The sequence below is a fragment of the Vidua macroura genome, chromosome 4 (assembly GCF_024509145.1).
Source record: "Vidua macroura isolate BioBank_ID:100142 chromosome 4, ASM2450914v1, whole genome shotgun sequence".
In the NCBI taxonomy this organism is placed as follows: Eukaryota; Metazoa; Chordata; class Aves; order Passeriformes; family Viduidae; genus Vidua; species Vidua macroura.
Window position 1 is genome coordinate 2870829 of NC_071574.1, and position 13425 is coordinate 2884253.

At 48.2% G+C, this 13425-nt stretch overlaps 1 protein-coding gene across 4 annotated transcripts in view; it reads left to right on the plus strand.

Annotated features, from left to right (window-relative positions):
• SLC4A4 (solute carrier family 4 member 4) overlaps positions 1-13425 on the plus strand; it is a 116368-nt gene that overhangs the window by 95662 nt on the left and 7281 nt on the right. For all 4 annotated transcript variants that reach the window (XM_053974898.1, XM_053974895.1, XM_053974896.1 and 1 more), the window contains 9 exons: positions 543-814; positions 2955-3025; positions 3353-3541; positions 4520-4633; positions 4990-5151; positions 7197-7375; positions 8218-8290; positions 11679-11747; positions 12970-13143. In XM_053974898.1, coding sequence (XP_053830873.1) covers positions 543-814; positions 2955-3025; positions 3353-3541; positions 4520-4633; positions 4990-5151; positions 7197-7375; positions 8218-8290; positions 11679-11747; positions 12970-13143 — 1303 coding nt within the window. The remainder of the gene's footprint in view (positions 1-542; positions 815-2954; positions 3026-3352; positions 3542-4519; positions 4634-4989; positions 5152-7196; positions 7376-8217; positions 8291-11678; positions 11748-12969; positions 13144-13425) is intronic.

Here is a 13425-nt window from a genome sequence, read left to right on the forward strand (position 1 = left end):
GGACATTGAGACCCTTGAGCCCGTCCAGAGGAGGCAACGAGGGTGGTGAGGGGCTTGGAACACGAGCCCTGTGAGGGATGGCTGAGGGAGCTGTGGTTGTTTAGCCTGGAGAAAAGGAGACTCAGAGGTGACCTTACACTCTGTACAGCTCCCTGAAAGGTGGTTGTAGTCAGGTGGGGTTGGTCTCTTTCTCCAGGCAACAACTGACAGAACCAGAGGACACAGTCAAAGCTGCACCAAGGGAAATATAGGTTGGATATTGGGAAAAAAAATTCACGGAAAGGGTGATAAAGTTCTGGGGAGGTGGTGGAGTCACCATCCCTGGATGTGTTTAATAAAAGATTGGATGTGGCACTCTGTACCATGGCCTAGCTGAGGTGTTTGGGCTGGGTTGGACTCGATTTTGAAGGTCTCTTATAACCTTGTGATTCTGTGATTCAACTTCCCCTGACTCAGCTTCATTCCATGTAACATCTGCTTTGTACTTCCTGATCTTACCTAACCCAATGTTTTCCTTTCTCGCCACCCTTGTTCTGTTGCAGGGACAATGGCTTTGACTACCTGGAGTTCCGCCTCTGGATCGGCCTCTGGTCAGCCTTCCAGTGTCTCGTTCTTGTGGCCACCGACGCCAGCTTCCTGGTCAAGTACTTTACCCGCTTCACCGAAGAAGGATTTTCCTCCCTGATCAGCTTCATCTTCATTTATGATGCTTTCAAGAAGATGATCAAGCTGGCAGATCATTATCCCATCAACTCCGAGTTCAAGGTGGACTATATCACTCATTACTCTTGTGCCTGTAAACCACTAGATCCAGGTAAGGGAGTGTTCATTACCTCTCCAGTTTGTAGATAGGAGGTGGCCTTTGCTCTCCTTTTCCCTTGTGCTGCAGCCCAGATAATAGGTAGATTACTCCTTCTTTATCGGTTGCCTTCAGATATCCTGTCTTAGTCTCAGGAAGCTGAGAGGTAAACTTCATCCCAAGTGGAATGTCAGTGTTGCAGCAGAGCTCTCGTTAGGGGTAGAAATGAGCCAAGACACAGACTCTTGTTCAACAGTGTGAAAAGGGTCCCAGTTTATTCTTTTCTGCATCTGAGCCATCCTGACTCTGACTACAGCAAACTGTTGGCTTCCCTGGCAGACTCTGACTGCAGCTATTTCCTGCTCAACTACGACTGCATGTATTAGTTTGCAGACTCTACAGGCTGTTCTTGCTAGAATATGACTGCAGGCTCCAGCAGCAGGCTCTAACTGCAGGCCCCTCGCTAACCTCACCACAGATCATTTTCAGCAGCAACTCTCTTTCTTATTTCGTCCATCCTCTAGTTCTTTGCGGTTATTCCTTCAGTTCCTTCTTCCACAGGGATCTTCCTTCAGGTCTTCCTCCTCAAGGTCCCCCCTCTGACCAGCCAACTCACCCCTTTTATCACACTTATCTTTATTAGTCACAGCTGTGACCCATTAAGGGCAAGGCTGTTCCTCTTCTTTGGTAATTAGTACAACTGTGACTTCTCAGGGGCAAGGTCCCTTCTTGGGACCCTTCTTCTACACCTACGTGTCACAGTACAGCTGGCCTTAGTGGAGCTCCTCCAGAGAGCATCATGACCAGTGGAGAAGCTGTTTCTGCACCCGAGTCTCCTTGCATCCCTGTTCCAAATAGCATTCCTCCAAGAATTCCATGAAGGGGCAGCAGTGGTGGCCAGGTCACTGCCATGGAGCTCAGGCCACTCCTGTTTCAGGAGCTGGATTTATTCAAGGCCTTACCCAAACATGGGTGGTTCCCACCTCCTGGTTGCACAGATGAGAGGGAAAGTACAAACAATTCCTTCCCTTCCAAGAAGGGAAGTGTATCCCCAGGGCAGCCTATCTCTGGAGCGTGGGCTGTGCAGCAGATAGAGCCAGTGTACCTATGGCTCTATGGTTACAAAACCCAAATCCAAACTGAGAGACGCTGGCTGTACCATTAGGAAAGGGGGACCACTCCTAGGATCCCACAAACAATGGGGAGTGAGTAAGAAACTTGATCTGTGCCCAGAGTAAACTGCAGGTTATCTTGGCACACCTGTCCAACAGGAAAAGCTGCTGTGGCTGCTCCTCGCAGGTGTTGGGAGCTGGTTCCCTGGGGCTGGGTGCCTGCCTTCCCTATTAAACACAGGACCTTGGTGAGCACGTGGATGCTCCACTGGAATGGCAGAGTGATTTACTTTTTGAAACTAGGATGATAGGAATGTCAAATGGTCAATGCCAAATTGGAAGTCTCCACTTCCCATTGAAACACTTGTGGCTCTCCAGACATCCAAGTGAAAAAAGTTTATTTATACAAAACCTCAGTAAGCCATGAGGACAGGGGCCACGAGCCCATTTGCAGGAAGGATTGCTTTTCTAAATGAAATTTCAAATTCATGATTCCTAATGCTTCAGAAGCCACAGGGAATGCTGCTCCTTCTTTCAAAGAAATTATCCCCATCCTGTTGATTTCAATTTCTTGCTCTCTTTTTTCTTGCTTTTAATTCAAGACTGTGTTTATGCTGGACACTGAATCACATTTTGCTTTTCTGGGTATCTTTGGCGTTGTGCTTGCATTTGAAATTAATCATTAGGAGTGCTCTGTGGGTATTTAATTTAATCCAGAAATCATTAGGAAAATATTGGAAAGCTATGAAATATTATATTGTCTGTCTGATTTTTGTGGGTTTTTTTAACCATCAACTCAAAATATAATCCCAGTTGGGTTTGGGTTATGTTTCACTCAACCTTTTCTTTTTCTGTTTTGTGAGTGATTGATGATTGAGGCTTTTGAGTCTCTCTGAAGCACTTGTGACTCACTTTTCTGGAGCAAAGAGGTGGCAAACAGCTTGACGGAGTCAAGAAATTATTTAATAATTGGAATTGGCTCTCCTTCCTAACTATTTCCTAAATCCTGCTCACCATATTGCCTTTTTTCTTTTCTCTTGCAGTTAATAGCTCATTACTTAACAGGACAATGGTGCTGTCAGACTATGAGCTGGTCTCTCCCTCCTCTGAGCTGGTGAGTTCCCCTTGGGAAGGCAGGGATCACATGGACTGCAGAGTCTTGTGGTGCCACTCTGCTGGCGAGCTCTGGATAGTGAGGAGAACAAGTGGAGCTTGATGGATGACTTCCATGTGTGGGGGAAGGAAGTTGAGACACAGAGTAACAACCCCTTTTAGTCAAACACCAGCAGGAAAATGGTCTCACCCAAACCATTCTGTGCCTCCATGATTTTTAGCTTCTGCGTGATGCTTCCCTGTTTCTCTCAGATACTCTGTCACCATTCCCGTCCCACCATGGGCTGAGCATACACGGCCTTATGGAAACATTCCTTTTTTCCTGCAGGCCAACACTACCATTGACTGGGCAGCTCTGACAGCCAAGGACTGCTTGAAGTATGGGGGTCAGCTTGTGGGCAACAACTGTGACTATGTCCCTGACATCACCCTCATGTCTTTCATCCTCTTCTTTGGCACTTACACCTGCTCCATGGCCCTGAAGAAATTCAAGACCAGTCGCTACTTTCCCACCACTGTAAGTATCTCCTGTCATGCCATCAGTCTTTCTGAGGGCACAGGTCAGCCTTCCTTTTGGAGTTGCTGTCCTGCACACGGGGAGAGATGCTCTGCAGGGAAGCAGTTGGGATAAAAGTGCAACTGGTTGTTGGATCTGGTTATGAGAGGTATGCCTGGGATTGCTCCCAGTGGTTCTGGAGAGCAGAGGTAAGGCAGCAGAAGAGCCAAGAGGAGCCGTAACCTGTTTGGGTAATGTGGCAGGGATTTCAAAGGTGCTGAAGGCAACCCTTCCAAGATTAAAGGCACGTCTCAGGTGCATCTGCTTGTTTTGTCCCCGGCCAGGCGTGCGAGCCAAAGCCATCTCTCTCTGAGACTGCCCCGTTTCTGGCATTCCGACACACAGGGATTTATCCTGCATGGATGTTTACTGTTCCACTGTGTTACAATTGAACCTCTCTTATTTGTAATAGAAAGGAAACAAATTCCATCCGGGCTGGAATGCAGCTCAATTTATCTGTAACCATGCGAACCCAGGAAACCTGGAAGGAACAACAGCTCTAGAGAGCTCACACAGTTCCAGGCTATCGCGGTGGCTCCTGTCTGGTTAAATTCTGGGGTCTGATCAGTGGCAGCTCTAAGTTGTTGTATTCCAATGATTTCAGGAGAGCTCCAGTCTTAGGGATTTAGCTGAGAAGCCTGGTTTGTTTTCCTGTCTGCTTAGTTTGACTTATTACTTGAACAGCAAACAGCGTAATCTCTGCCGGTTCTTGAGAATATCTCATTTGTGGAAGTTTGTGTTGTTTCCGTGCTTCCATTTAGGCTTTCAGAGAACACAGTAAAGTACCAAGGCATGTGTGGCAAGTGACGCTGGGCATAATTGTGGGAGAAGAAATGATGAGCTTCTCTTGCCAGGGTTTGTCATGTAGACACTAAAGCGTGGGTGAAATGGTGTTCCGTGGTGCTAACTCCTGTGGTTATGATACCGTGTCTCTTTCAGGCCCGGAAGCTCATCAGTGACTTTGCCATTATCTTGTCCATTTTGATCTTCTGTGGAATAGATGCCCTGGTTGGTGTGGACACACCAAAACTAATTGTGCCAAGTGAATTCAAGGTATGTTGTTACCAGCTTGTTTGCTGGCTTTTGGAAGAGGTTCCATTTCCCTCGCACCTACCCTGTACGGAGTGCCTTGCCCTCAGAATGGGAATGTAGTCAGCGGTCTGGAAAGGGCCTTTTTACTCATAGGGTTAGGAGGCTTTTCGTTAGCATCATTTTCATTGGCTGGTTTATCTCCTAAATTCTGCCTCCATACTTGGAGCCTTTGGTTGGTGTTAATGGGAAGGATGAAATTGCCACAAACCTGAAGTGTCTCCCAGGAGCTCCATTGCTGGAAGCAAACCTGGCTTTGGGATGTCATCACCCCTCTATTGCGCCTCTAACACAGGCTTTCTTTTCCTTGCCCTTCAAAGCCAACCAGTCCCGAGAGGGGCTGGTTTATCCCACCTTTTGGAGGGAACCCGTGGTGGGTGTACCTGGCAGCAGCCATCCCTGCCCTGCTGGTGACCATCCTCATCTTCATGGACCAGCAGATCACCGCTGTCATTGTCAACAGGAAAGAGCACAAGCTCAAGGTGGGTGTGCCTGGTGCATGTGCAGGGGCTTTTTGTCACCCTGATTTTTTTAAGATTTTCTAAAGCCTTCTGAGTTCACATTCTTGTAGTAAACTTTCTCACACAACTTTTTGTAAATAACTTATTGTTTTGTATTCTTTCATGGAGATAGAGAAATTTGATAGACTAGTAGTTTGTCCAGTGTTGTTGGAGAGGTGGCACGTTCACCCTCCAATTTTACAGTCACCTTTAGAAAACTATAAATATTAGAGTCAGAGAAAATAAAAGTAATCTCTTTATTGTGACAGTGGCAGTGACTGTGTCGTGCTTTCTCGTGTCCTCTAGTGACAGCTTTTCCTCCTGCCACCTTCGTCCCTCGTGGACATGAGCTTATTCCCTGGCACTGGAAAAGTGGCTTTGTGGCCAAAGCTGCATGGTGCTGTCAAATACCAGCAATAAGCTGGAGAGATCTGGGACATAGCAAGGGCATAGTCCCAGATGGATGTTATTTAAAGAAGAGCTGATATGTAACAGCCTAAGATGTAGTCATGTTTTTAAAACAAACTTTCCAGACCAGTGATATGCAGTTTTTCATGCCTGTAGGGTTTTTTTCCTTTCCCTGCACAGTCAGTTCTATTGAAAAATATTAAATTCCTGTAAAAGAAGACTCTCCCTTCCTGCTAACAGGGCATGTTTCAAATGGTCTGACCCGTGGGATTAATGGCTCCCTCAAAACACAGGTAATGAATGGTGGGTCATTATTTCGATACCTGCTTTATCAGTTATCGGGAGAGCTGTTGGAAATGGGAAGGGAGCTTCTGCTTGGAAAAGAGGAGGATGTTTCAATTCATGTGGTCACTGTAAACATTAGACAAGTAATGTGTAATTTAAGACCATGCTGAGCCCAACCTGGAGGACAGAGTTGAAGTACCAGGGAATGGGAAAGGTTTCTTATGCACAGTGATGACTGCTGGCTGATAGTTTAAAAAAAAACCTCAGAACATCCTTGTTTGCTACCTGGATCTGAGCAGATAAATTCAATACTCAGCCCTTGTGTTCCTCAGAGATGGCTAAACAGTTTTAGATCTGTCTCTTGCACCTAACCAAGCAGACATAGCATTTTCTTCAACATTGTAAAAAAATATTCACTGTTCTTCCCTCATGAGAAAGAGGCCCCTCTTCTGTGCAGCTTATGAACCACTGAGTGTGGTTGTGCTGTCAGCACTGGCTGTACTTTTTTAGTAACAAAGTTATAAACACTCCAGCAAAGTACTGTTTGATGTAAAAAATGTATTCCCTGCTTCCTTTGTTAATGGTGTGAGTATGGTATTCTGTGGAATTGAGGGTTCACAAGCCCCATCTTGTTGTTCCACACCAAAAAACACTTCTATACACAAGATCTGCTGTAGGAAAAAAGTGTTTTTTTCTGCTCATCCCTTGCTGAAGTGTTGGCAGGGTATTGCTGGGTGCCCATCCCGGTGGCACCAGCCAGCCAAGGTAAGCAGCGCACGTGTCAGGAAAACAGTGAGGACTATTCAGGAGAAGCTGGGTTGCCCTTCCTCCTGGGTCATCCTAGGCCTGGATCATTTGTTTTTTCCAATAAAATCAAATTGAATGGGATTTTAAAAAGGTTAATCTGTTTTAAAATAGCAAACTTTAGAGGTTTGTCCGCTGTTTTTCTGAAGATCTCTTTTCTTGGTGGCTCTTTTGTTTCTTCTTTTCATCTCTTGGCACTTGTGACTGCTGGAATTCCTGATTTATTTCATTAAAGGATTTTAAAAATAGAGGATCAGAGGTGTTTGAAAAGGAGTCAAGATTGAGGGCAGCTTTCTCCTTTGGGTAGGGAATGAGGTCTCAGCTGTTCTTGTTGCACTCCTGAAGAAGCCTGGGTTGTGTCCTGAGGGAGATGCTTCCTTATGCTATTCACAAGATCTGATGTATTTCTGGTGTTTGGCTCTGTTGGCCAGGATGTTGCAGGAGGAAATGCTGCCTGTCCAGTGTGCCTTTGCCCTGCTCTGGGGGCATTTGGAATAATTAAGCTGAAGGTTGTTTGTCTCCCTCCACAGAAAGGTGCTGGATATCATCTGGATTTGTTCTGGGTGGCCATTCTGATGATTGTCTGCTCCTTCATGGGGCTGCCCTGGTACGTGGCTGCTACCGTCATCTCCATCGCTCACATCGACAGCTTGAAGATGGAGACGGAGACTTCAGCCCCTGGAGAACAGCCCAAGTTTTTGGGAGTGAGGTATGTCTGACCAGGAAGACTTAATTACCTCGTTTGCCTGCAACATCCCTTTGTACAAAGAATTTTGTGCTGCCTTCTCCCTATTTCCAAAGCCAATTCCTTGGGCAAGCCCCCATGTGGCATTTTTTACATCAAAATTTACTTGGCCACGTGAGACGCAGTGTTCCTGTGTTAAAGGAAATAAATTTCCTGCAGACTTCTCTATCCAGGGAAATTAAGCAAATTCCATAGCAAATGTAATGGTCAAACATACAAACCTGTCATACCTAGTGCAACCAGCTTTACTTAATGAAGCATCTTTTCCTGTGTTTGGATGCCTTAATTAAGTGGTCTGAAGTGCTTCCAGTGGGATTACTCCTGGAAATCAGGCAGCTTGTTTAGGTAACTAGATGGAAATTTTATGGCCTGACTTTCAGCGTTCTGAAGTATTACTGGCCGAGGTATTTTTGGATGTGGGAAGCCCTGTGGGTGCTGCTGAAGGCACATGTTGAGCACCCCATGAAGGTGTGAATGATTTATCCGGAGTGCTCTGGGTGGGGCTCACACGGTGTTACCGATCTCGGCGTGGAGGGCCGATGATTTACTGCCCCTCTGCACGCCCTGAGCACGGCTGTGCAGGGAGCTGGGAGCGCTGCCGCGCCTTTTGTGGCGCTTAAATGTGAGCACGCTGCCCCAGGCTCCGCTGCAGCGCTGCGTTGATCCCCATACGGTGTAACAAAACTGTCTGGGGGTTTAAAACAGAGGTCTGGCTCAGGATCCAGCCACCTGCCTGACGCTGTTGGCTGCAAAAAATGAGATTTGGGGATTCCTGTTGTGGTCCTGACTCAGTGATGTTGTTTCAGGGAGCAGAGAGTCACCGGCGTCATTGTTTTCATCCTGACCGGGGTGTCTGTCTTCATGGCTCCCATCCTGAAGGTAAGGACTGTTCACAGTTCTTTCAAGGCTTAAATCCAAACCCTTTGGAAGGAAACATTCAACGTGGTTGTAGTGTGCCGGAACAGTGACCAAGTTCAGGGCTGGGGTTCTTGGGTGCTGTGGTCTTTCTCATTTTAAGGTTATTTTTCCATGTTTGCATAAAGTTAAGTTCCCTTTTCTTTTATGATTTCTTTTATACCTCTACTGGGCCTTTGTTTTACATATTCTGGATAAAGCTCAGAGTATGGAAAACATGTTTCTGGAGGAAGCAGTGCATTTAAAGGGCATTTCTTCATCTCCTAAACCCTTTTTCTCCTGTAAGTTTAGCCAAGGCTCTGGACAGATGTGCTGCTGATGGACCATTGCATCTATGTAGGTTGCTGTTTTCCAAGACCAGAGATTTGGTGACATGTAGCCATGGAGAAATGCATCCTTAGTGGATCATCAGACTGTAGAAGGAAACTGGAAAACCTGCTTATGCCTCTCTTTGGAGGGTGCTGCCTTCTCTGGGGATAGTGATGGAAGTGGTGCCAAGCATGGACATACTGTCCAACAGGAGATCAGGAGATGTAGCTGCAGGAGCCCTTATCCATGGATCCACAGGCTGATGGTAGGAGCAGAAGATGTCAGAACAGCAGCACCGTGCGGTGTAACCATGGGGCCGAGCAGATGGGTGTCTGGAGGAGCGTTTCTGGAGGCTGCACATGAGTTTTTGGAGACTGCAGGGGCAGTGAGGCACGGTGTGATGTGAGCCTGAGGGGAGGAGGCAGGCAGGGAGCAGCAACTCTGCCCGTGGAGGGAGTGGAGACAGTGGCTTTCCAAGCCAGTATGTTCCTGTTCTTCATTTCTAAGGCCGTTTGTACAGCCTTTTGGTGTCTTGGGTAACAGTTTCCACTACCACACAAAGAGGCATTTCCATGCCTTTAATTTAATGCCTGACTGTGATAATCCTGTTTTTTAGTTTATGTCACCTTTCCCTGCAAGATCCCTCTTCCTCTATTCCACTGGGGTCTGTTACTTCCCCTGTTATTGCTTCAGTCAGTAATTATTTGTCTGTGCTTCCCCTAAGATAATCTGTGGGGAATATCCTCACTGGAGGATGCCTGAGGATAAGTCAGCATGCTGCTGGCCCACGTGCCAGTGGGGAGGACCTGGCAGGATTTCAGGACCTTTAGCAAATTCCAGTGGCGGGGTCCTCCTGGAGGGAGCTGCGCTGCTAAATGCATTGCAGAACATTTCAGTCTTCTCCTGCCAGCGGCAAATTGAATGCTGACAAACTTAAATTTAATAAACCAGGCAATCCACGGAATAATCCCAGCTTTGTTTGCTGAGGGCTTTGCAGTGGTTGTGCTGGTTTTGGATGATGGTGGTGTTTCTGCTCAGCCAAGGCACATCTCCACAGAAACATCCTTGGCCCTGCTAGGAGGGTGACAGGCACTTTTCTATAAATACAGTTTTAGTCCTGTTGGCCTGCAGCAGCTTTGCTTGGAGTGCTGAAGCCAGCGCCCCCATCGTTAGGGAATACTTCGCCAAGAGAAAGTCTTCCAAAATGACAGCACCCTAAGGTACTGAGGTTTCACCTCGGGGTGATCTATAGGATTCGTCATCATGGAATAGTGAAATAATACTCACACATTTTTCTTATTTTTAAAAAACCCCATGGAAATAAATAGAAGGGCAGGAAAGGAGAGGAGAGCAGTGAAAATGAGCTGGCAGGCTCAACTCTTGCTTACTGTAGCTACTGTTGTGTCCTGTGTCATCCCTCAGATCCAGTGAGGGCTTTGAATCCCATGGTCAGCCACAGCTTCGTGAACCCCCCGCTGGATCGCCGTCCCTCTCACAGCAAAGGCATTGGCAGAGCCCATGGTGCAGGAAAAGCATTTACCTTCGAATGGGAAATACCAGTGCGGCTCACGGGAAGGAGCAAATAAATCCAAGGATGAGTTAGCACTTAAGAAGCTCGCAGGAGGGGACAGGAAGTGAGACTCAGGAAGGAAGGAGAAATGCAGGCAGGGAGGCTTTGGATAGCATATGGCTGGGTGACTTTGGTGCTCATGTGCCCCCAGGGAAATGCCTGCTGGAAGCAATGAGCAAGGTGATGGGGAATGTGCTAAAACACTGGCCTCTCTAATGAGCTCAGTGCAGGGGTCAGAAGGGGAGGGTTCCCAGTGCAGGGGTGCGGGGAGCAGTGGGTGCTGTGGCCTGGCTGTGGTTGCCATTCAGTGGCAGCCCCCTGGCACTGCACTAGGGACTATCCTTTGGAGCTCATCCCATCCTCCCTGGGCACCAGTAAATCCCACAGAGGCTGTTATTCAGCCCCTGCCTGTGGTTTGTTCCAAGCATCCCTGTTCAGGTCATGCCAGGCTGGCTGCCCACTTCTCTGGTGAGGGACAGAGACTCATTCCAGGGAGCCTGTCTGCAGCTCCCCTGCACCTTCCCCACTGCCAAAGGGAGATGTGCCCTATATGGAGGTATGGGCAGCACTTAGCACTTCGAGGGAGCAGAAAGTGATGTTTGAAAGGACACATCCTGGCAACAAAGAAGGGAAGTCAGTCCCATATATGGGAGTAATTCTGCATTAATGTGTGCGAGAGATGGAGCAGGCAGAGATTGGGTTGGCATGACTGTTGTTGCTCAGGTGGGACTCCAAAGAACATCCTTTCTGTATGGATTTGCATGGCTTACTGAGCTGGGCTGGACATGGATTCACAGGTTTCAATTGGAAAAGCTCTCTAAGATCACACAGTTCCACCAGCACTTCCAAAGTCACCATTAAACCATGTCCCCAAGTGCTGCTTTTAAATTCCTCCAGAGATGGCAACTCCAGCACTGCTCTGGAAAGCCTGTGCCAGGGCTTGACAACCCTTTCTATGAATGTGTTTTACTAATATCCTACCTAAACCTCCCCTGGCACAACTTGAGTCACTTTACTCTTGTTATGTCACCTGTTACCTGGGAAAACAGGGTATGCCACAAACTACAGGATCGTGTTGCCTTTTCTTCTTCTCTGCCTTCTGCTTCCAGTCACACCACAAATCAGAGGTGAAAGGCAGATTGAAGCTCACTGGAACATGTTTGCCCACCTGTTCCTTAACTTACTGAGTGACTGGCATCATTCCCTCTGGTTCTTGACAAGATATCCAAGTCCTGGTGAAGTGGGAGAGTGTGATTGCACAAATGTCCTTGCATCTCTCAGAACACAGCAGGAGGATTTATTGTTTATTCAGCTTTATTTTGCTTTATTACTTCTATGGCTTCATTCCTCCATGTTGTCCAGTCATGGGTACAGTTTGAATTGCTGACAGGCTGGGAATGCTGTCCCACTACATATTAACAGTGGTTAACAGTGGTTGCTCACCTGGGCTCTCCTGCTCTTCTCGTCCCGCAGTTCATTCCCATGCCCGTGCTCTATGGTGTCTTCCTCTACATGGGAGTTGCATCCCTCAACGGCGTGCAGGTGAGTCATAACCAGCACAGGGCTTCTTCCACAACCCTCCAGCTTTACCCTTCTCCTTCACTGCCTCCTTTTCCTTCCTAAGAAGCCCATGAAGGGTGGCAGCTGTTGGCAAACTTTGCCACAAGCCCGGGTGTCCTGAGATGGGAGACCAAGGGACAGCGGCCAGGTGGGCACAGGCAGTGCCAGGGGTGCTTTGTGAAGACCTGGGTCCATCTTTGGCAACCAAGGTGGGGCTTGGAGCAGCATAGTCTAGTGGAAGGTGTCCCTGCCCATGGCAGGGGAGTGGAATAAGAGAATCCCCTTAGGATCCCTTCAACCCAAACAATTCCAGGATTCTACAGGCTTCTGCCCCAGCTCAGGCTCACTCCCAGGGTAGTTTGGGTCCTCTGCCGCAGACTGAAGGCAAAGAAGGAGGATGATTTATGGCAGCGGGGCTGTTCCTCAATGCTAAGGAGCAGGGACATTGTCCTCCAGGGAGGGGAAGCCACGCCCCTCTCTTTGTCATTGAGGAAATCTTACATAAGGAACCATTCTCATGCCCAGCGCCTGTAGCTGGCCCAAGGAGGCTGGAAGTGGTTTTGTTGCTTTCTGGCACCCTGTTAATTGTGGCCTTTCTTTTTCGTGCCGGGTTGTGCCCTGAGGGGAAGGGACTGCCTGTTCTGTGAGCCCCAGAAATCCCTCAGGCGTTCTGTAAAACAGCTCCAGCTTCCATTCACTGGTGCGGGTTCCGTCTGGTCCCGGCAGTGGGCAGTGAGCCCGTGCTCCGGCAGGGGACAACGAGGGGATTGTCCTGCTGGCCCCAGGGCTGGCTCTCCTGGAGGGGATTTCCCCTGCTCCCGACCCAGGTGGTGGGGGGACTGGGATCAACAGTGTTTTTTACTCGGTGAGAAATCCCCATTTTGGTTTAGCTCCAGCACAGAGCAAAGGGACACTGCTGGGAAAGCTGCCTGTCTTCCTTGCTCTTCGGTGAGGTTCTGTTCTGTTTTCTGGCAGTGCAATGTCTGCCCTCGCCTCTGTTGACCTCTGCTCCTGATTTATTTGGGGAAAACAAAAGCATTGTTCCTAAAGGCTGAATGTCTTTCCTTGGCAGGCGCAGGGAAGGGGAAGACAGCAAAAATGCCCCAGAGTGTGATGCTGACCCTGGTTTGGGCATTCATCTTGTTTTCTCTTTTTCTTGTGCATCATGGGTTTCATTTCAACATCTCTTCATTTTAATTTCCAGTTCATGGATCGGCTGAAGCTGCTCTTGATGCCTCTAAAACACCAGCCTGACTTCATCTACCTGCGCCACGTCCCGCTGCGCAGGGTCCACCTCTTCACCTTCCTGCAGGTGCTGTGCCTGGCCCTCCTCTGGATCCTCAAATCCACCGTGGCTGCTATCATATTCCCTGTCATGGTAGGTGGTGCTCTCCTTCACATCCCTCCCTTTCACCACAGCCTGCTCCTTCCCCGCTTGTACACTCCTGTAAATGTGTAAATCCAGCGTCTCCCTGGCGAGTCTCTGGCTCACAGCTCCACTCATGGCACTCGTGTAGGACTGCACGGGCTCGGTGTGGCCGTGGCTGCCTCTCCATAAATCCTCTGGAGGAAAATGAGCCTGGAAAGTTAATTTTTTCCCAGGGAGGTGTAGTTAGTGTTGACCTTTCCTGCCTGCCAAGGTTAGGTTTGCTGTGGTTTC